At 35.0% G+C, this 17,558-nt stretch overlaps 6 protein-coding genes across 7 annotated transcripts; 4 read left to right on the top strand and 2 right to left on the bottom strand.

Annotated features, from left to right (window-relative positions):
* Nucleotides 1-11: 11 nt before the first annotated feature.
* LOC129786963 (zinc finger protein 271-like) lies at nt 12-4,047 on the bottom strand. The gene is made up of 6 exons (XM_055822229.1): nt 3,854-4,047; nt 3,184-3,776; nt 2,456-3,124; nt 1,513-1,651; nt 858-1,450; nt 12-799 (listed from the first exon to the last, which is right to left on the bottom strand). The coding sequence occupies exons 1-6, from the start codon at nt 3,980-3,982 to the stop codon at nt 61-63; spliced, it is 2,862 nt and encodes a 953-aa protein (XP_055678204.1). The 5' UTR covers nt 3,983-4,047; the 3' UTR covers nt 12-60.
* A 523-nt stretch (nt 4,048-4,570) lies between these two features.
* LOC129795674 (COP9 signalosome complex subunit 6) lies at nt 4,571-6,021 on the top strand. Its single transcript, XM_055837143.1, has 6 exons — nt 4,571-4,646; nt 4,719-4,935; nt 4,996-5,130; nt 5,191-5,342; nt 5,406-5,765; nt 5,835-6,021. The coding sequence occupies exons 2-6, from the start codon at nt 4,719-4,721 to the stop codon at nt 5,973-5,975; spliced, it is 1,005 nt and encodes a 334-aa protein (XP_055693118.1). The 5' UTR covers nt 4,571-4,646; the 3' UTR covers nt 5,976-6,021.
* A 125-nt stretch (nt 6,022-6,146) lies between these two features.
* On the top strand, nt 6,147-8,532 carry LOC129795685 (uncharacterized). Its single transcript, XM_055837155.1, has 2 exons — nt 6,147-6,473; nt 7,529-8,532. Exons 1-2 carry the CDS (start codon nt 6,299-6,301, stop codon nt 7,672-7,674), a joined length of 321 nt encoding a protein of 106 aa, XP_055693130.1. The 5' UTR covers nt 6,147-6,298; the 3' UTR covers nt 7,675-8,532.
* Nucleotides 8,533-11,711: 3,179 nt separating this feature from the next.
* Nucleotides 11,712-14,768, top strand: LOC129795659 (ejaculatory bulb-specific protein 3-like). 2 transcript variants are annotated; one of them, XM_055837132.1, is made up of 4 exons: nt 11,712-11,799; nt 13,753-14,000; nt 14,078-14,254; nt 14,588-14,768. In XM_055837132.1, exons 2-4 carry the CDS (start codon nt 13,811-13,813, stop codon nt 14,593-14,595), a joined length of 375 nt encoding a protein of 124 aa, XP_055693107.1. In that variant the 5' UTR covers nt 11,712-11,799; nt 13,753-13,810; the 3' UTR covers nt 14,596-14,768. The 2 variants fall into 2 exon arrangements, with proteins under 2 accessions (XP_055693107.1, XP_055693098.1); XM_055837123.1 differs by having other exon boundaries at nt 14,078-14,768.
* A 111-nt stretch (nt 14,769-14,879) lies between these two features.
* Nucleotides 14,880-15,640, top strand: LOC129795651 (ejaculatory bulb-specific protein 3-like). Its single transcript, XM_055837111.1, has 2 exons — nt 14,880-15,207; nt 15,359-15,640. The coding sequence occupies exons 1-2, from the start codon at nt 15,021-15,023 to the stop codon at nt 15,559-15,561; spliced, it is 390 nt and encodes a 129-aa protein (XP_055693086.1). The 5' UTR covers nt 14,880-15,020; the 3' UTR covers nt 15,562-15,640.
* LOC129795641 (gamma-butyrobetaine dioxygenase-like) lies at nt 15,552-17,307 on the bottom strand. Its single transcript, XM_055837099.1, has 5 exons — nt 16,887-17,307; nt 16,462-16,805; nt 16,249-16,397; nt 16,025-16,184; nt 15,552-15,961 (listed from the first exon to the last, which is right to left on the bottom strand). Exons 1-5 carry the CDS (start codon nt 17,163-17,165, stop codon nt 15,643-15,645), a joined length of 1,251 nt encoding a protein of 416 aa, XP_055693074.1. The 5' UTR covers nt 17,166-17,307; the 3' UTR covers nt 15,552-15,642.
* Between the last annotated feature and the right edge of the window lie 251 nt (nt 17,308-17,558).

Raw genomic sequence — 17,558 nt, 5'->3', positions numbered from 1 at the left:
AACTTTTTAGGTTTTTTGGGAATAAAATTTTTAATTATTTACTGCAATTTTAATTCGTTTCTATTTGAGTGAACTAAGCATTTCTTTCGATTTATCCAGATCTGTAATTTTGTCTTTTGTCTTTTGAATCCTCTGAATTATGTCGCCACTATCGTGAGTCCTCAAATGCAGCTCCAGAGAGATCTCTTTGAGGTACTTCCTCTTGCAAAGATGACACTCAAATACGCGACATTCTGAATGAGTTTTCATGTGCCCCCTGAGGGCGTTTCGCTGAGAGAACGTCCTGTCGCAGAAGGTGCACTGGAATGGTCTCTCACCCGTGTGGATGCGCTTGTGATCATTCAGAGCAGCCTTCTCGAGGAACTTCCTGTCGCAAACGTCACACTGGAACCTCCGATCGTTCAAATGACTTCGCCGATGGATGAGTAGATTGTTCTTCCATGAGAAAGGTTTGCTGCAGAATTCACACTGAAAGGGCTGCTCCCCTGTGTGACTCCGCATGTGAAGCTTCAGGTTACTTGCTCTGTTGAATGAACGCTGACAGACGTTGCACTGGAAAGGTTTCTCACCCGTGTGGATCTTTTTGTGATGCGACAAATTGCCAGCAGAGACAAAGTCCTTTCCGCAAACTTCACAAATATGATCCCTTTTGCCAATGTGCTTCCGCAGATGAGCCGTGAGAGTTAGTTTGCTTCTATACTTCTTCCCGCACATTTCACACTCAAATGTTACTGATCCCGGTGGTTTCGTGTGAGTACGTGCTATATGAGTTGATAGATCACCTTTCCACATGAATTTTCTACAAAGAAAAGAAAATTCTTCACTTCTGGATAATAAAAATTTCATTTCATTCTTACCTTCCGCAAAATTCACACATTTCCAAAAATAATCCTTCTTCCCTTTTTGTTTTTTTCTTCGTTGATGAATTTTTGTTGTTTTCTTCTGAATTTGATTCTTCTCCGTTGTCTGATTTTTTATCATCTTCCTGCATTGAAGATTTTTTCTTGTCTTCTTCTGCGTTTCTAGCCATTGTTTGTCGCTTTCGCATTATAGCTTCATAATTCCAGTCAAAGGAATCAAAGGATGAAAGGGAGTATTTATCATCATCATCGGCATCATTTGCCCAAAAATCAACTTCTTCCTTTTCAGGATGATTTTGTTCTGGTTCAGGTTCTTCGTCTGGCTCGTTGAACGGCTCCACATTCTCCTCTGTATCTGATGAGATTTCATTCTTTATTTGGATGCTTTCAGATTTCCTTGGAAGATTCCGAATGGGTTTTACTGAGAGTTTTACCGGTTTTATGGTCCCTACGTTAGAACTTCCAGGACCCCAAGTTTTTTGAAACCATTTCTCGGAGTTTTTGCAGAGTAATTGGAAATTGAAGGATATATTGAGATTCCAGATGCACAGTGGGCACACTGACTTAGGAAAATCATCATTGCGTGATATCTGAGATTGGAAAAAGTAGAAAAATTTTCTACTGAAATGTTTTTTATTAGTATGAGACTAACCTCAATTTGGCAGGTTGTTTTGAGCATTTCCTTATATGAGATTCCAGAACTTCCTCTTCCATCTAGCAGAGAAACTGTATTATCATCAGATTTTCGACACAATCTACAAATTTCTCTTTTATTTTGCATTTTATTCAAAATTTACTAGCGCTATATACTTTTTTTGACTGATAATTGTAAACAAAAACAAACACAATTTAAGGTATGAAAATTTCATGAAATATTGAAATTTTGATTTTTTCTTAATGAAAATTATTCATTTAAACGAGATGGCATGAGAAAAAAATACTTTCCTCTCACTCTGGCATTTTCTGGTGGGGGGAGTGCGCTGAAGTTGTGTGCGTGACGTTTGTTTGTAGTTGTGCGGAAAAATTTTAAAAAATTAAATTTCCATGGAAAAACTCATTTTTGGGCCTCCAAAAGTTGGCGGGTGGCTCAGGGGGGCCCATAGTACGTTCAGTAAAAATTTGGTGGCGCAACTCCCCGGATTTTTTTGGGGAATTTGCACGACTTTTTCTGGCGCGGATTTTGAGAGTTTTGAACCAGGGGTACCAAACGACGCGGCGTCGCTTCCTGGTCACAAAAAATGCACTTTCGCTGGGAAGTTCGGCGGAAAACGCGAGAAAATTGCGAAAAATTGAAAGTGTGAGGGGGACGGGTAGCGGTGAAATGCATTCATCCCATTTTCTCTTCAACAAAATGTACCAAAAAGGGCGCCAATTTCAAAAAGTAGTCAAAAAAGCATAAAAATTATTTGGGGGCGCTATCAAGAGAGGCTCTGGGGGGGGGGGGGAAATGAATATCATTGGTGAAAACCGCCTGGTATCAGTAGTCTCTGTACCAAACATCGCCATCGGACCAACGGTGTAGAAATGCATAGATGAACAGGAACGAAATCCTTTCTTTATTAAAGAGATAGGTATAAAAAAAGATAATTTAATAATTTCTCCTATCTTTACTCTTCATATGAGTCTCCATGTGTGCCTTCAACGAGACTAATTTCAGGTATTTTCTTCTGCAAATTTCACAATCATAAGTTATGCACTCTGAATGAGTTTTCATGTGTCCCCTCAGGCAGTTCCGCTGGGAGAATGATCTGTCGCAGTAGTGGCACTTGAAGGGTCTCTCCCCAGTGTGCGTACGCTCATGATCCAACATATCTCGCCTCCCTGTAAATCTCTTATTGCACACACTGCATTCGTATCTCTTATCGCCAGCATGAATGAGTAGATGAGCTCTCAGGCCTGATTTGCCCGCAAAGAGTTTCCCACAAATATCGCAGGTGTATTTTCTTTCTCTCGTATGCACGGTTTGATGCAGCTGCACGTTGATCATTCTCCTGAATTTTTTGTGACAAATTTCACATTCAAAGGGCAGCTCCCCTCTATGTATCTTCAGGTGAGCCTTGAGACTGCCATTCGAAAGAAATGACTTTCCGCACAATTCACAAATATTGGTGTATATTCCTTCGTGGGCATTGACGTGGGCTTTAAAGTTTTCCTTACTTAAATAAATCCTTTGACAGGATGGGCATTTGTAGGCAATTTTTGTCTTTCCATCTATTACTTCCTTGTGAATGTGATGTGTTAAATAGAATTTATCTGTGAATTTTCTAAAGAAAAAAAAATTAGACTTCCTTTGAGTCAAAATTGGAAAATCCTGACAACTTACCCTCCACAGGTGTCACAGACAAATTCCTGGGGCACAACTTTCTTCTTAACTTCACTCCCTTTGTCTTTAACTTTTTGTGCAGGTGGTGGTGCAGGGGAATAATCTGAATCTTTGTCTCCTTCATCATCACTAAACTTCCATGAAGAGTCGCTTTTATGACCACCATCATCATTAATCCCATTGTCAGTATCATCATCATCTCTGTTTTCCTCCTTTCTATCGTCTTCATCTTCAACGAGTGTTACCGTTTCAGCTACAGGTTCTTCCTCGGGTTTTTCACAAGGGGAAGAGGGTTTTTCCTCTTTTATCTGGGATTCTTTTTTCTTGGGTTCTACTTTCTTGACGTCTACCTTCTTGATAAACAAATAGTTTACTCTAGTATCTCTCTGTGGAGTTTGCGTTTCTCTCTTCACATCCTTCCTAATTTCTCCTGAAAAATTATTCCCTTCCCTGGCTTTTCCAGTGGTTACGGAATAGGAGCTACGGAACCAATTTTCAGATCGTTTGCATTGAGAAACAAAGCTGAAGGACGAATTGAGGCTCCAGACACAAATGCGACACGCAGAGGTTGGAAGACCATCCCTTGGAGAAATCTTTGGGATAAAATTAAAGAGAAAAATTTAAAAAAAATTATGCTAAATGAGCCCAAAAAAAGGAGAATAAAACTTACCTGAATGCCACAAGTTGTTTTGACCATTTCACAGAGTTTTATGCCATTATTTCCTTTTTCATTCAGCAAGGAGAGAGTATTTGCATCGTATTTACGGCATAATCTGCACATTTCTTTTTTATCTCCCATTTTTATTGAGAATTTTGGAAAATTCTAAGCTATATCAAAACAAAACATTAATTAATGTTTGAGAAACTCTGACTAATTTATCAGGGATCGATTTAACTTAAGTTTACGTGAAACTTTTCACGACTATTCAATACGTGCTAGGCAATAAGGGGACATAGAGCAAAAAGCTAGTTTTTTGAGAGAAACATTTTCCTGATTTCCCTGAAAATATTTGAGTTTTCCCATGATGACTATCTTATAGGAAATTTTCCAGGCTACAACTTTGTCTCAGACGATTATTTCTAACTCAACAGGAAAATGCATTTTCAGTCCATTTTCCGAAACCTTGCACTTTTTAACTTTTTGCCCCAAGCATGGGGCAAAATGTTAGTTTGCGTTTTTTATCCTTAAATTTCAATTTTATGAATTTATTTCATCTAGACACTATAAAAGCAATTGAGAATATTTGTGCAAGAATTAGAATTTTTTTTTAAAAGATTAAAATACCTTATTTATTATCAAACTTTTGAAATTTTCAATTCTATATTGAAATTTTCAATGAAATTTTACTACATACTTTACAAACATAACAGCTAATGTCATTCAGTTACTCATAACCTCAAATTTGTAGTGTTTGCGGTTTGTGCTGAAAAAGAATTTCCAGGGAAATCTGCGAGTTTTTCACGTAATTTTCCATTGAAAAAAATACCAGTAAGACATTCAATCTATTAATCTGTTTATTAATTAAAAATCCTAGATGATGGAAGCCAAAAAGGAAGAGACAATGGAAGTTGACGAGGAGAAGGTCCTTCCGGAGACAATGGATACGACTTCTGAAAAGAAATCCTTTCCCAATGTTATGGCCAGTTCAACTACAATTCCCTCAGTAACAATCTCACTCCATCCTCTTGTTGTGATGAACATTTCTGAGCATTGGACGCGTATTCGTGCACAGGAAGGAGCCCGGAAGCAGGGTAAGACTGCGTAGGAAATGTCCCCGAATCAATATGAATCTGTAATTGATATTCTTTTAGTTATTGGAGCTCTCATTGGAAAGCAAAAGGGGCGAAATATCGAAGTGCTGAATTCTTTTGAGCTCAAGTTTGAATTTAATCAGGATGGGGATATTGTTATCAATAAAGATTACTACATTGCCAAGGAGCAGCAATGTAAGTTATTAATAATTTTAGCTAAAGGCTGTCAGCAAAATTAATTATTTCTCACAATAGACAAGCAGGTTTTCAGTGATTTGGATTTCTTGGGATGGTATACAACGGGTGAAGCTCCATCTGAGAGTGATGTGAATGTCCACAAGCAGATTTGCCAGATAAATGAGTGCCCCATTATGCTTCAGCTGAATCCACAATCAAAGGGGGTTGATGTGAGTGCTTTGAGCATATTTCTCTGCATCAAATACAATTGGTTTTAATTTTTTTTTTACCAGAAACTCCCTATTGGACTGTATGAATCCATAATCGACATTGTTCAGGGAGAGGCAACGATGCTCTTTGTTCCTCTGAAGTATACTCTTGCAACGGAGGAAGCGGAACGGATTGGTGTGGATCATGTGGCTAGAATGTCTGCCAATGATGGTGGTGAGAATTCTGTTGTGGCTGAGCATCTAATGGCACAGCATGGTGCAATAAAAATGCTTCATCAGCGCGTTAAGCTTGTCTTGGCCTACATTAAGGAAGTTGAGAGTGGCAAAATTAAGCCCAATCATGAGATTCTGCGTGAAGTTTATTCCCTAAGCCATCGCTTGCCCATCCTGCAGACATCGGCTTTTCGTCAGGAATTCTACATGGTGAGATTTTCTTTACTGGCAACGTTAATGAGATAGAAGAGAAATTCTAAATGTTTTGCATTCTTTCAGCAATCCAACGATGTGTGCCTCATTACATATCTGGGGACTCTCACAAAGGGTTGCAATGACATGAATCAGCTGGTTAATAAATTCAACGTTCTCTATGATCGCCAGACGATGGGGAGGCGCATGAGGAGTATGTTCTTCTAAAAAACTGAATTGAAATACATTACTACGCGATACATTTCTCACAGCATCTCTCGCCTATTTATTGATTACTCCCAATTTCCTGCGCGCAAGCTCCAATTTTAACTCAGAATCTTTCACCCCAATTTGTGCCACACACGTAACTTCCCCATTGTTACACAAAAAAGTTCTTACATCCCCCTACTCTCTTGTAAAAAAAAATTCACATCTCGACGCAATTCTTAAGGATTCTCTCACCAGCAAACTGATCTCCCAGGGACACCGTCGACGACGGTAGAAGGAAAAAGAAACGTAGTTGTGTGTGAGAAGATCTAGCGGTGTGCAAAATGTCAAATGGATTTGTGTGCCTCCAGATTCTTCTCTTGTGCCTCTTTGTGCAAAAAATTCACACAGATGACAAGAATATCACGCGGCTCTTGAACAATCAGCTCATTGTGAGCAGACAAATAATGTGTGTCCTCGAAAAGAGTCCCTGTGATCAACTTGGACGCCAGCTCAAAGGTATTTATACAAAAAGAGAACGATAATAAATTTATTTTATTCATCCATCATGCTAATATTTGCAAGAAAACATCTCACACTACACCCCACCCATGAGCATCAGGGGTCGATTGCAAAATTGCACTTTGCGGCTTAATTAGCAAAGAAGTGTGTGCAAATAGGATTCTCGAGAGAACGTAATGAATACCGCATGATTAATCGGACAACAATAATCAATTTAATGTGCAAACGTAGTCAGAGAGACCAGTATTTTCCCCAGTGCTGCGCGTTTTACAAATACACAACAATGGGTTGGTGATGTCGCCTTTGCTGTGGTCAGGGTGATAGAGATAGCAAAATGTGATATTGCAAATTACATTGTGGTTGAGATTTATGGGATTTATGGAAGCAAAAAAGTGTCTGCAGAGGTGATGAAAAACAATTAGGAACTACTGCCACGTGAATGAGATTATCCGTGAGATTTCCTGACTTTCTTGGAAGTACTTAATAATTATGAATGAAACGAATAAAACTTTTTATTTTGTTCATATTACTGCACGTAGTAATTAACGTGCAATTGCAGGATTTTAGGTCAGCCTTTGACAAGAAGAGTCCTTGTACAAAATAAAATTTTATTATAACATTCACGTGCGCTTCTAAGAAATTCAATTATTTGCACAACTAAAACAGCCAAAAAAAAATTCATAAAATGTTTTAATTTGCTTAATTTGCAACCAAGTATCTCTACTTGAATTTAAGCCAATAAAGCAAAAAGTTTTTAGACGTAAAGATATTTAATGTTTGTTGCATAAGGTTATGCATTCTGTAGTTAAAACTACTACAACGGCTACAACACTATATAAATAAATTATTTAAACACTTTTTAGAAAATGATGAAAGAAAAACAAAAAAAAATTAATAATCCATTATTAAAATCTTTATTAAATAAAGTAAATAAAATAAATAAAGATGTTAAACTTGAAGTAAAGAAAAAGTTCTTGAGTATAGAATAAAAATAAGGTTTTCCCGTGGTGGGCAAAATAATTAATTTTTTTCTTCTTATTATTATCTCAAAGCTGCACTTCCCGAGGTTATTCTGCGGAACTGTCGAAACTGTTCACCACAGCAAGCCCAAAATGCCCAGAAGCTGACTAATTTCCTCCAAACCAGATATCCCGACGTCTGGTCAATGCTAATTAGAAAATATCGTGGTGGTGTTTAATGCAACGAATGTGGGCATCGAGGGAGGACTCAACTATATTATATATACTCAAACAGCACAATGAATCAATCATAACTTTATATCATTAGTAGAAATTTATATTTTCTTTCACACAATTAAAAATTACTCACTTCTCGTGATTCTCACCAAAATAAAGAAAAGAACTTAATGAGAATCAATGCAGAGGGGAAAATTCCTGTGTGTAATTAGTAGAATTAATTTGATTACCCAAAGCAACGATAGAATTAATCCCATGACTGTGTCTATTTGTAGAAAATACTAGAAAGATGTGAATGCAACAGAACACAAAGAAAAAAAAACTTTCTACACCTGAATTAATCTAAAGCAATTCATCGTCATATCAAAATAAAATTTTATCACCATAAATTCTATTCTTAATTTGTTAATCTAATGCTATGAATATTAAAAAAAAACTCTTCTTTTTATTGTTGAGCTATAAAATGAGTTCATTGTCGTTTCTGTTGGCATAATGTGAATAAGCACGGCGTGTGCGACTTTCAATTTTATCTCACAAGAATTTTATACACACAAAAAAGAATGGTGGAGAAAAGAGAATTTTTACAATGAATGATTCTAATGTAAAATAACCAATTCAGCATTTAAATCAAGATAATTTTCTTTCTTTTTTCTTATTACAAGGAGGTATTTTATTAAATATATTTCGTATGTATGCTAAAATGTGGTTTAATTACCAAAAAAAAGTATTGTTATGTAGTTCTGTTTAATGAGTTATTGGAGTTAATATGAGCGTGTAATTTATATTGGAAACAAAAAAAAGTTTAATCATGTCATATGTATAATTAAATGAAATAAATGTGTCGATTGTATGTATGTAAATGGGTCTTGAAAATTATTTTTCTTGCAAAAAATAATGGCACGTATTATGAGGTGAATATTAACCCTTTAACATTTTCTTCATTAGGAAAATTAATGAAGACTGGAATTGCTGTACAAAATATTGCATAAACGATGCTATCTAATGCTTCCAGCAGCATAATTAAATGATTAATGGTGTAGGTACATAGCTCTGGTATCAAGAACTGGGGTTGTAAGTTCAAGATCAAACACCCAAACAAGAATGACGAAACCCTCAAAAATTGTAATTTATTCTTTTTAATTTTATCATCTCTTTAATTTAATTTTACCTGACTTTCAGGTTCTCCATTAAAATCTTTATACGAGGATATTAATTTATTTTTCAGTTTTCTAACAAATACATTTCTTTGGTAAAAAATTTTCCTGCTCAATTTGACCCAATTTTCATGCATTAAATTCTTTTCAATATATACCAACAACAGCGAAAAGAATATTTATCACATCTACAACGTTACAATTTTCTAGAGAACTCTTTCATATACAATACACAAGATCAAGGTAAGATTCTTGGAAATGAATGATAAGCCTCTTAAAGAAAAAAATCACCGTGAAATTTTCTGCTTGTAAACAATCGGAAAAGCAGTGTGGAAAAGTTAATTTATTAACTACTCATTAGATGACTCAATTTTTTTTTTCTCAATTGCTTTCAAACTAACTTTTAGATGAAAATTGAGAATAAAAAAACCTTTCCCTGATTTGTTCGTCATATAAGAGAGAAAAAAGTGTGTGAGAGGAAGGAAAAACAATCCCAATCTTTTTTTTGCGATTGGAAATCTCGTGCGTTATTTTTTTTTAATTATGCATTTTCAATGTTAATGGCAAAGCATTGAAGTGAGAAAATATTGGAATATATTTTAAGTGTTGATTAATCCATTAGTTAAGGAAAAAAAGGTGTTTATCTCGATTTTATCTCAATGATATCTGACATGGGTTGTAATTGATATATTGTCTTATAATTCCATCGAATGGAAAATTTACTTAACCACTCCAGTGAATGATTGGTTGTTCTGCTTTTTGCATACGCACAGCTTGCATTAGTAGACAGTTTATTGATGAATATTATCCAATATTCTGCAACTTTTTGTGGTATTTCCCACTGTGATTGCGCATATTTTGCCATTAATATGACGTCAACTACAAAGTCTCTTCAGACTGTCTTTTTTTCATCATCTTTTGTGTTTGCTCTATCGCAAGAGAAAGATCCCTCCAGAATGACTCCTATATGTATGTATATTTAAATTCTTCCCACGTCAATAAAAATTATTCAATGTATTATTTATCATATACAGGTACATTCAACATGAGGATTAAGAGAAAGAAAAATACGCGTGTATTTTTTTTTCACGAGAAGCTTGATTACACTCAATGTGAAGCTCGCGCAAACAGATGAGCCAGCCAAAAGCTTTGAATTTGAAAACACTTGAAAAAATCCGTAAAAAATGAATAATAAATCTGCAAAATAATGGAAAAATATTCCACCAGAAACTCATCATTCTGAAATGCAATTCATTAACCTCGTTATAGCCATACAAGAGGAAGAAAATTTCCATCAAGGTTTCAGGATGATTTTCATTGAATCACACGTCGTAATCTTATCTCCAATTGCACCTTTTTGTTACGATTTTAATGTACTACTCCACAGACAGCGATTAATATCTTTGTTGCAAAAATAATCATTAAACTTGACTTCTTTGCTGACATTCAAGGTGAATGTGGTAATTGCCGGCCAAAATATTGTGCTGTGCTATACATCTATTTATACGCGTATTTAGTTTCTAAATTTCATGGGAAGTAGTTATTTTTCTTACAATTTTCAACGCGGATTATCTCTACCCAAAGTCATGGTCTTTTTTACTGAAAAATTTCCATTATTTGTGATTGTTCTATGATTCATTTCTTGTATGTTTTTATTTAACATGTATTAATAATTTTATTAGGCATAAGAAAAATGATTTAAATCAAAATGTGGTTTATCAAATTGATCAATAAGCAGTAGCTCTGGATAAATAAATCAAATTCACAAATTAAATCGAAAAATTGTAGGTAATTTATGGGCTTCTTAAGGAGCTCAAATCTTTTGAGAGGAATTTTCAAAGGGATGTTTATTCAAACATAAACTTGGAATTTTTCTTGCATTTCCATTAAATTAAATCTTTATTTAACTTTTGACTTGACCATTTTGGAAACAAAAAATTATATTCTTTAAAATAAATATTTGAATTTTTAACATTTTCTTCTTCTTCTGCACTTTAATTTTGTACGGCTGTTGGATTCCTTCCGGATCCATATAGCCTTTTAACATTTTGATCATTTTATTTATGTTGATTTTCTTTAATTCAGACTGAGAATTGTTCATCAATTTGATCATTTTATGGTAAAATATCTCGTCTTAACATTCAACTTTATGGCATTTGATTGAAAATTTATAATTTAAATTTAAATCAGAATTTTTGTTTCCAGAGTGCATATATTAAGTAGAAAAGCAACATTTCCTTGGCCCAAAGTTTATATACATTTCTATGCAACTAGATATGTGAGTTATCTCACATCTCGTAAGGCAGGTCTCAAAAAGCTTGTTTTCAGCCACAAGCATAAAGCTAAAGTCTTATGAGGAATGATTAAACCGCATGTTTATAAAAAAAATATTAGTTCATTCTTATATTCATTCTTATATAATATTAGTCTATTCTTCCGTAGTGCGTGTGAGGTAACATAAGAATTCGATTATCCTAGAAGTTGATAGGTTTAAAAAAAACAAATCATTTTTATCGCAGATACAATAGAGATAAAGTCAAGAAAAAAACATGCGGCCCTGCAAAGAGATTCTGCAGAACGCGTAAAAAGTGCTTTTCCTGGAGAATTCAATGCAAATACTTTTAGAGAGCATAATTGATTGGCAAATAAATTCATTATTTTATTGGTGATTCCACCGAAGCTCCTGTAAGAAAGTCTATTTGATTAAGATTTAAGTTAAAATTTTATTCCTCCCAAGTCACATCTTATATGTGCCGAAGTGTATTGGTGGTGTACGTTCGTATTTGCTACACAGCAAAAATAATTAGTCGGAATTTTCACCTGTGTGTGAAATTAAATCGTCAAGACTCGAAGTCCAAGCGTGAGGTTTGTATAAAAGGCGGACAGTGCGTCTCACAGGTAGTCAGTCGAGTCTCTGCATTCGCAGCAAGTGTATATTTATTTTTTATTCGTAATAAGTTTCATTTTTATAGTGTAAGTGATTTTGCCAATTTTCTGCAATCATCCGCACAATCTTCTCACATCGCAGCCATTCATTTGTGATTGAGTATGGCGTTAAAATTATTATACTTTGTATAAATATGCAATATGAATTTAAATAAGTGATTCAATTTGCGGGTTCGTCGCTTAACGCACAGTTGGAGTCTTTTGTTGAAAACTTTATCACAGTTATACATAAATATTTTTTCATTATGATTTCAATGCATTTCTATGGCGAAACAGACCTCAATCAGCGTCAATGGAAGATCATGAATGAAATTTTAATCACTTCAGTGCTTGCTTACACACCGTCTCATCGGTGTAAGAGACTCAAAAGAGTCACTTTGTCGCCTCGGTACACACAGTGGTGTCTGAGAGCATTGAAAGTAAAAGTAATTTTTAAACAGAGTGAATTCTTCCACACATAACAGACGGAATATATCATTTACTTTGGAATTATATTATGTATTTTGTAACATCATGTACAAAGGCGTGTTATATCTCTTTAAAACTCTTGTATATTGTATATGCATAAGGAATTGGCGAAAGTTGAAATAGTTTCTGTTTAATACTTCTTCTTTTTTACTCCCTGCGATAAAAATTTCTTCGACTGACGGGCAGGAGAGTAAGAAAAAACAACGTTAAACCAACAGAATAATGCAAATTTTTTTCTTGCACCTGTTTGAAGATCACATACGGTGATGAGGTAATCTGCCAAATTGTGGGAACGTGCGACCACAAAAAAAACTCAAAGCAAACAGACGATAAAATAAACGAAGAAATAAATTTTTTTTCGAGGAGATAAGAAAAAGAGCGGAACATGTGGAGAGAAATTTTTAGTGCAGTGGACAGGTAAAATGTCAGAGTTCACCTGAAAGAGTTACGTATTCTGTGAATTGGAGCGCGATGACCAAAGAGTTTGGTAAATACAAAATGAGTTCCAGTTTTAATGAATTTTTAAGAAAATATTTTTATATTTAATTCTTTTTTTCCGTAAATAAATACCTGTTGCTATTTTAGTGTACCGGTTTATCTGTATTTTTTAAAACTTTTTTTGCAATTTGTTTTGGTAGTAAAATTTAAAGTGCTTCAATGAATTTTAAGGGATAGCAGCAATGTAGGTATTTTTATTGTCTTGTTTTCTCTCCACATAAAATGCGCTATAAATGTGTTTTACGGCACATTGAGTAAAAAGTAACAAAGCATTATTATTTAAGAAAAAAAATCACATCCTATGAAAATAATCTTTTTAAAAATCATCTTAAAAATTGAAAGTTGAAATTAAAATTTAAAAAAAAATCATTTATTTCCTTGCCAATTAGAATGATATTTTTTCAATATATAAAAGAGAAAAAAATCGCGGATATTCTTTTAAGAAAGTTTAAAATTAAAGCTTTGCCTTCAGCTTGAGTGAAATTATTAAGTAGAAAATGCAAAATTTCCTGATAAAACATACGCAATTGTCTTTGGTATCAATATGTATTTAATTATAAATTGCAATCGAGCTCTGTAATCAGAGAAATTTAGCGACAAAGGATTGTGAAAAAAATCCACGAGTGTTTGAAATTGCATATAATTTTGCATATATGCTATTCATATATAGAGAGGCATAATAGTAATTTGGTGTGTAAAGTGGGAAAGGAGTGAGAGACCATGGAAATTTTTATCTATTTCTCAACACGACTAACATTGAAAAATTTGCTTTGCAATGAAAACTACATACACATCGCCCCAATGGAGACACTGTGAGAGAGAGAGAACACCTCTCGGCGGCGGTTCAATAGGTTGAGAATTGGAAAATCCCAGCAAAAGCAGCACGAGAATTTTTCCACGTGCTTTTTTTTTAATTCACCCGTCGATTCACCTCAAAACTCATTGCATAATTTCAATTTTTTTTCTCTCCCTTTCAACACAACCTAATGACCCATTTTCTATTCTTCTCCGTAGATTCTCTTATTATTTTTTGTTAAGCGTTAATTTTCTGATAGAAGACCACCTTGCAAAAATGAAGACCCTTGTACTGTGCTGTGCTCTCTTTGTGGTTGCTCTGGCAGCTCCACAGGAACAGAAATATACCACAAAGTACGACAATATCGACATAGATGAGATTCTGCGATCAGATCGTCTCTTCAACAACTACTTCAGGTGTCTCATGGATAAGGGACGCTGCACACCAGACGGAAGTGAACTCAAACGTGAGTATAGAGCACTTGTGAACTTCCGAATATGCGGAGATACATAACATGAGCTTTTTATGGCTTTTTCCGCACAGGTATCCTTCCTGATGCCCTTGAGAGTGGTTGTGCCAAATGCAGCGATGCACAGCGTCGTGGATCTGAACGCGTGTTGCGATTTGTCATTGAGAAGAAACCTGAACAGTGGAAGGAGCTCCAGGCAAAATATGACCCCAACAATGTCTACGTTACCAAATACAGAGAACAAGCAAGAAGTATGGGCGTCAATATTTAAATATTTTCATCCCTCCAAATAAAAAGGCTTAATCGTCCCCTCTTCCAACCTTCCTGGATGGGCACAACTATTGATTTTGAATCTCACAAATTAACACCTTTTCCTGCTTTCCAGCGCACTTCTACAAAATATTATAATTTAAAACAACCAAAATAATAATCTTCAATACTCTTTCCGTGCAAATGTACAAATGCTGCACTTCTTCTACTTTTTTTGGATCTATATGATGACCACCCCTGAACATATAAAAATGAACACTAAAAATTATAACAATAACCCATCATAAACACTTATCTTACCTCCTTTCTTACAGACGATTAAGAGGCTGAAAACATCGATGACTCTCTGCATGAGAAACCAACAAAATTTTTTTTCTAAACTCTTTACTCAATTTTTTTTCGATTAATTTGAAGAAAAAAACACCAACTGTTATCGCTAATGTTTTGCCTCATTATATGTTTTTGTTAATAAAACTCTCCATTTCATAATCTCAAGGATGTGTTTGTACTTCTCAAATTCAAATTTTCCCTTGATATTGAACCTTCCTCGCGCGTTTCCACAGACTATGTCGTGAGGGAAATTGATTTCAAATTACTCTTGCAATTTCCACAGCAATTTAGTGCAAAAAAAAAGAACTCTTCGCATGCAATTCAAAGAGGTATAAAAAGAAGAGACTAGCTACCAGCTTGAGAGCAGAGTTCGGAACTTTCTCAGTGAAAAGATAAAAAGAAAATCAAGTGTTGATCATGAAGTGGATTCTTGTGCTTTGCTTAACATTCGGGAGTGTTTTATGTGATTCTAGTGAGAAGTATACAAGTAGATACGATGATATGGATCTTGAAAATGTTTTGAGTAACTACAGGATCCTGGATAATTATATAAAATGTTTGGTAAATGAAGGACCCTGTACTCCGGATGCAAAGGAGTTAAAGAGTGAGTTCAACGATTTTATTTTTAAAGAAAAAATAGGATTTTCTTTATATATTGTTAAAAAGACTTTGAAAGCTCCCTGAAAACTCTGAAGAAAGCTTTAGATATTAAATTATTTAAAGATTTTCAGAAAAAAATTTATTTACTCCTTTAGATGTTCTCCCAGATGCTCTTGAATCAGATTGCGCAAAATGCACAGATAAGCAGAGAATTGGGACACAGATAGTCCTCAAATATTTGATTGACAATCGTCCTGATGCCTGGGAGAGTCTAGAGAAAGTCTACGATTTTGCTGGGGTCTACAAGCAAAAGTATCTCGATGATAAAACGGATAAAACCACGACAAATTCTCCTTGAGAGTATTTTTCCTTTAATTTTATTCAATTTACTGTACAAAAAATGTTCAATAAATTTTAGAAATTACACATGAAAATCACCCTACTGTTTCACTGAGTGGAGTTTGAGTACCCTCAGACGAGAGAAGATAAGGTCCCAATCCAGGTAAGCCCCAACGATGTATCGTACATTGGATTCTGTGTCATCGTAGGCATTCCTTCCATGGACCAATCGAACATTGTCAAAGGTGAGAATATCTCCGGATTGAGTCTTAAATTCCACTGCTTGTGCTTTCATTAGTTTCACAAAGACATCAAATGCCTCATACCATGGCTTTACGAGACCAAGAGGAACAGTGAAGTGACTTCCACGCTGAGGTGTGCTGTGGTTTACCCGAATTAATTCGTCTTTATCATCAACACTGGAGAAGAAATAAAATTAATTTGCTTTAATTAATTTGGAAGAAAAAACTGAGAGAACTTACACAAAGACTGGAGCCCTGTAAATGCTATGGAAGGTTTCCTCATCCTCTCTTCCAAATTCAGTCCAATCTACTGGAACAGTCTTAAGCAATTTGTAATGCTGTGGATACATTTCTTTCATCATGTTTGAGATGTAAACTGCATCAATTAAGAGATTTTTTCCTAAAAAGAAAAAGCATTTTTTACGAATACTTTTAATAGATATTGATTCTTGTATAAAACTTACCTCCTTGAGACTTTGACTGTTCCAAGCAGTGAAGAAGATTAACTCCTGGTTTATGCTCATAGTATGGAAGATCAGTATGAAGCTGAAGTTCCGATGATAAGTACGCTCTATTGGTTGTTCCCGGTTTATGTTTGACGATGAACTCTTCCCTTTTATATTAAGAAGAATATCTTATAATAACGATAAAAATTAATTTTTTAAAGATTTATTTACCCAAAATGAGTCTTCTTTATGAAACCAACACGATTGGCAACTCTACGACAAACTCCTTCATCCTTTGGGGCATTTGTGATCTTCGCAACTCCATATACAGACAGAGATTCAAGCCAATTCTTCAATCCTTCATTTGTACTGACTACATCGTTGTAATCGAACGAATGGAAGATACTGAAGAAATTTTCCTTACTCCACGGCTTCCTCACTGGGCGATAATTCCTGGTCAAATGCTGTTCTTGATTCTTTGGCGAAAAATCACGTTCCTCCAGCCATTTCAGATCAAATACTGATTCATGATTGTCTTCCCATTTAATAAAAATCTTCCTCACATGATCATTCCACTATATAATCCAAATTGAACAGAGAAAATGTTAAATCATTTTAACGGCGAAAGGCACATGAGAAGACATTGCAAAACTTACAACAATCGATTGTAATTTGGGATGAACATCGAAGTTATACCAATTTATGATGCGACTATACGTGGGTGGATCAAAGCATTGGGAACATTGACAATTATCCCTGAGCCAGACAAGGGGGAAGTGCATGAGGCGATTCCCATAGTCCAGCGACACAACTTGATCACTTTCACAGACACTCAGACGTCCAAGAGGAGGCTTGAACTGCGCATCATTGATCAGGCGCTTTGAGATTCGTCGGAGAGTCTCAAAATGGGCAGTTAGAAGTTTGCTACGGAGCATCTTTCCTTCGTTGGAGATGAGAAGCAACTGACGAAATTTTGTAGATCAACTTTGCGGGTGCTTTCGTTATCATTAGCGAGCAAATACATACATAATGTTGGGAGAAAAATTGTTTACGAGCTGATAACACTGAGGGAAAAGTGTTTTAAAATATGTACAACAAATTCAAAATATTATATATTTTTAGAAGTTGATAAAATGCGATTACGTACCGAGAGGTGGTCAATTAAAATTTGTCAGCTGCTTCTCCCTAATGAAGCGGTTTTTACTGGATTATTATAAAATTGATAATCTTTCAAGAAATGGGATGTTCAGGATCATATAGAATTTATTAGGTGATTTCTTTGTACATCCTTGTAAAATATTGAATTACTTTTAAATGAATAGACAATC

Source organism: Lutzomyia longipalpis, chromosome 1, assembly GCF_024334085.1.
Source record: "Lutzomyia longipalpis isolate SR_M1_2022 chromosome 1, ASM2433408v1".
NCBI classification, from domain to species: Eukaryota; Metazoa; Arthropoda; class Insecta; order Diptera; family Psychodidae; genus Lutzomyia; species Lutzomyia longipalpis.
This window is presented reverse-complemented; position numbering and strand designations above follow the sequence as displayed.

Bases quoted from the DNA above. Each gene is read 5' to 3' on its own strand.
- LOC129786963 (XM_055822229.1), bottom strand. From the start codon at position 3,982: ATGGGAGATAAAAAAGAAATGTGCAGATTATGCCGTAAATACGATGCA. The intron at 3,777-3,853 runs GTAAGTTTTATT...TTTATCCCAAAG, and splicing joins AAACAACTTGTGGCATTCAG to ATTTCTCCAAGGGATGGTCT. The intron at 1,652-2,455 runs TTATTAAATTAT...GCGCTAGTAAAT, and splicing joins AAGAGTAAAGATAGGAGAAA to TTTGAATAAAATGCAAAATA.
- LOC129795674 (XM_055837143.1), top strand. From the start codon at position 4,719: ATGATGGAAGCCAAAAAGGAAGAGACAATGGAAGTTGACGAGGAGAAG. The intron at 4,936-4,995 runs GTAAGACTGCGT...ATATTCTTTTAG, and splicing joins GGAAGGAGCCCGGAAGCAGG to TTATTGGAGCTCTCATTGGA. The intron at 5,343-5,405 runs GTGAGTGCTTTG...TTTTTTTACCAG, and splicing joins CACAATCAAAGGGGGTTGAT to AAACTCCCTATTGGACTGTA.
- LOC129795685 (XM_055837155.1), top strand. From the start codon at position 6,299: ATGTCAAATGGATTTGTGTGCCTCCAGATTCTTCTCTTGTGCCTCTTT. The intron at 6,474-7,528 runs GTATTTATACAA...ATTATCTCAAAG, and splicing joins ACTTGGACGCCAGCTCAAAG to CTGCACTTCCCGAGGTTATT.
- LOC129795659 (XM_055837123.1), top strand. From the start codon at position 13,811: ATGAAGACCCTTGTACTGTGCTGTGCTCTCTTTGTGGTTGCTCTGGCA. The intron at 14,001-14,077 runs GTGAGTATAGAG...TTTTCCGCACAG, and splicing joins AGACGGAAGTGAACTCAAAC to GTATCCTTCCTGATGCCCTT.
- LOC129795651 (XM_055837111.1), top strand. From the start codon at position 15,021: ATGAAGTGGATTCTTGTGCTTTGCTTAACATTCGGGAGTGTTTTATGT. The intron at 15,208-15,358 runs GTGAGTTCAACG...TTACTCCTTTAG, and splicing joins GGATGCAAAGGAGTTAAAGA to ATGTTCTCCCAGATGCTCTT.
- LOC129795641 (XM_055837099.1), bottom strand. From the start codon at position 17,165: ATGCTCCGTAGCAAACTTCTAACTGCCCATTTTGAGACTCTCCGACGA. The intron at 16,806-16,886 runs GTAAGTTTTGCA...TGGATTATATAG, and splicing joins CCAAATTACAATCGATTGTT to TGGAATGATCATGTGAGGAA. The intron at 15,962-16,024 runs GTAAGTTCTCTC...TTTCTTCTCCAG, and splicing joins TACAGGGCTCCAGTCTTTGT to TGTTGATGATAAAGACGAAT.